Source organism: Primulina huaijiensis, chromosome 8, assembly GCF_012295235.1.
Source record: "Primulina huaijiensis isolate GDHJ02 chromosome 8, ASM1229523v2, whole genome shotgun sequence".
Classification (NCBI taxonomy): Eukaryota; Viridiplantae; Streptophyta; class Magnoliopsida; order Lamiales; family Gesneriaceae; genus Primulina; species Primulina huaijiensis.
Window position 1 is genome coordinate 22,187,647 of NC_133313.1, and position 3,098 is coordinate 22,190,744.

Below are 3,098 nucleotides of genomic sequence, written 5' to 3' on the forward strand. Positions count from 1 at the left end.
ATCATTGTTGTTTTTACTTCTTTTTTTTTTTTTTTTTTTTTGCTTTGTATTTTGTAAAGAAATTTTCAACGTGTATTATTAAAGTTGTAAAAAGTGCATAAAGTGTCGAGTTGAAGTTTCAAACTTTATAAGTTTTTATTGAATGAAAAGTTCCATATTTATTAATATTTAAAATATGATTTAAAAGTCGAAATTAAAAAAATTACCTTTTATTCTATGCACGTTTAATGAGGTCAAATACAATAAGATTTACCACTTTTTTTCCGGTTTTGAACAAATTATTGCTTTTTATTTATACTTCGCGTTTGATTTCTTACATTTTTATTTTTATTTTTCATACTTCAAGTTTCGTATTTACAATTTCTCTCTTTTTCGGAAAATTGAATTGATAGGATTATTTTGAACTAACATATTCAAATTAAATGTTCATATATGTCATCGAATAATCCAATTATAGTGCACTACTAAGGTTTAAATTTTGGATTAAAATCATATCATTATCCAGTCGTTGATTTAAATGTGTAGATACTATTATGAGATTTTCAATTTGTATTTGTTGAGGAACCAAATTGAAAATAAAAGATATTTATTTTATTATAAATAGGATTATGATCTTCAAACCTGGAAAAGTCGATATACGATGATTAAAAAACTGTATTTTTTCTATAAATTTTTCAAAAAAAAAAAACGAAATACTCTATCGTTTGAAAATTTTATATCACTTCGAATTTCTCAAAATAATGGATTCAGATACGTTTCCGATTAATCGGATACAATCGATCCGATGATATTATGCTTCTCAAGGCTATTAAAAGACGTAATTGGTTCCGCTCAAAATTTTGTTCATCTAGAAGGCCTAATAAAACAAAAGGCAACACCCCCGCCTTTGAAAATGTAAATGAAATGAATGGAGAAAGAATTGACTTCAAGAAAAAAAAATTAGGTGTCGGTTTGGGTTTCATAAAAGGTCAATAAAGAAACGTGTTGGCTAATGCGAACTTAATAAATACCATCATTTACCAACTTTTGCATTTGTAACATTTCACCATTTTCTCGACTTTATTTTTTTCTTACAACAAATTACTCTCTTTCAATTCTTTGCCAGCTGCTGTCTTTCTTGAATCATTCCAAGTCCACACCTCTCCCATTTTCATTACCAATGCCTACTTTTTCCCGTTTACTGCAGACAATTCAAGATCGAGCTAGTTAAATACGAAGGGAAATTATTGTTTCATTTACTTTTCTGTTTTTCTCGTGTGTGATTTTCATCGGATATGATTGAAAGGTTACATGTAGCTCTGATCGCAGTTTCTGCAGTAATTCTGGTTCTTATTCTTGTTCTAATCCTGCGGCGATGCTTCCACCCAAAGGCGTGTAAAAACTCAGTCATTTCAGATGAAGAAAGAGGTCAATCTTTACAGAGAGGGATTTCCAGGCTTCATCAAATTAATCTCGATCTTGAAAGAGATGCATCCAAGAAGGCAAATAATTACTACGTTTTACGGCATGGGGTCTCCACGAAAAAGCCGATTTTTAACTGGGCTGATCACCCTTCTCTGATCACAGATGCCGTAGAAAACGGATGGTCACGGTTTGCTTTTACAACCTTAATCTCATCTCCTTCTGTCAAATCTGCGAAGTCCCTTTTAGGAGTTTGTGCCGCAGGTGATCCAATTGATGTAGAAATTGCGTGGGAAGTGTGCGAAGGATCAGCAGATTTTATGCAGAAAATTAGATTAAATCCTGGGTTCAAGAAAAGTGGTGCAAGTGTTGGTTCTTCAATGGGAGCTGTCTCTGTGATCAGGACAGCTTTACCTTTACCAGGTCCACATTTGGGGAATTCATCTTTCCCACAGGAAGCATATTTTGAGATAACAATTCTATCTTGTAATGAAAATATTCATGATCATTTGGTTGAAAAGGAAAGGAAAGATAAGTCAGAAGGAGAGAAAATTAAGCTCATTGGGGAGGATTTTAATGCGAAAATGAATTCCGATTCTCTGAATCATGTCAGCGGTAGAAACAAGATTGAAGATATGAAACTTGGTGGGAAAAAGGATGGCAAAACTGAAATTGTTTTGCTTTCTGTGGGATTCACGGGAGGCGGCACTATTCCCTTGAAAGTTCCAGGAAGCTATCCTGGGTCTATTAGTTTCAATTCCAGCGGCTCTGTTTATCTTGATGGTATTTTTCTCGGTCTATTATTGGGAATTTTTTCTTATTATTTAGATTTCTGGTTCATTTACATCAACTAGCATCAAAAGGGTATCAATCAATCACTCATTTTAAGTTCTTGATTCACTTTTCTCAGGGGTTAAACTCGTGTTTGATTCCGGAAAAGAAGACTATGCAAGAATAGGAAAGGTGATAGGTTGTGGCTACAATCCAAGCCAGAAGAAAGTATTCTTCACGTCTGATTCACAGTTAGTACATGAAATCCATTGCAAGACAGAGGAATTCAGCTCTCCACTCTATCCAACAATGGCAGCAAACACGGATATCACAGTTCTTGTGAATCTTGGACAGAGCCCATTTAAATTTTTGCCTGGAAATAGGCACAGGACTCCGAATCCATGCTTCATTGGACCAATGTTAGGAAATTCTCCGTCCTTGGGATATGAAGATAGCAGGGAGCTTTTCTCGATGGGGAGGATCGATTCGCTGTGGTTACAACGGAGTGCCATGAGAAGCAATAATAACACAGTGAATAGTATTAAAGGTTTAGAATATGACATGGAATCTGAGGGTGATTTGTTTGAAATTGTCTTGGATAGTACGGGACGATCTCCATATGCTCCCACACATCAGTAGTTGTGGAATTTCGTAGATGCAGGGAAAGGTGCTTACTAGCGAACTCGAAAGTAGATTATTTCACTCGAGATCAGACGACTTCGGATCTTAAAATCTTTAGTACAGAGATATAAGGTGTACATATGCATGCACATGTAATATCATTGAATGTAAAGGGAAAGGGAGGAGAAATTTTGGGGGTTAGTTTGTGTAGAGGGATAGTTCTCTTCTTCAACAATGTTTTTTCATAAGCTCTCGTATTAAGCAACAAAATTATCGACAAAAGTCAGCAAACAACATATGCATTT

The 3,098-nt window shown here is 34.7% G+C and overlaps 1 protein-coding gene across 1 annotated transcript; it reads left to right on the forward strand.

The window, feature by feature from the left end:
• The first annotated feature begins 1,042 nt into the window (after window positions 1-1,042).
• On the forward strand, window positions 1,043-3,098 carry LOC140983476 (uncharacterized). Its single transcript, XM_073450543.1, has 2 exons — window positions 1,043-2,184; window positions 2,312-3,098. Exons 1-2 carry the CDS (start codon window positions 1,275-1,277, stop codon window positions 2,809-2,811), a joined length of 1,410 nt encoding a protein of 469 aa, XP_073306644.1. The 5' UTR covers window positions 1,043-1,274; the 3' UTR covers window positions 2,812-3,098.

Bases quoted from the DNA above. Each gene is read 5' to 3' on its own strand.
- LOC140983476 (XM_073450543.1), top strand. From the start codon at position 1,275: ATGATTGAAAGGTTACATGTAGCTCTGATCGCAGTTTCTGCAGTAATT. The intron at 2,185-2,311 runs GTATTTTTCTCG...CACTTTTCTCAG, and splicing joins CGGCTCTGTTTATCTTGATG to GGGTTAAACTCGTGTTTGAT.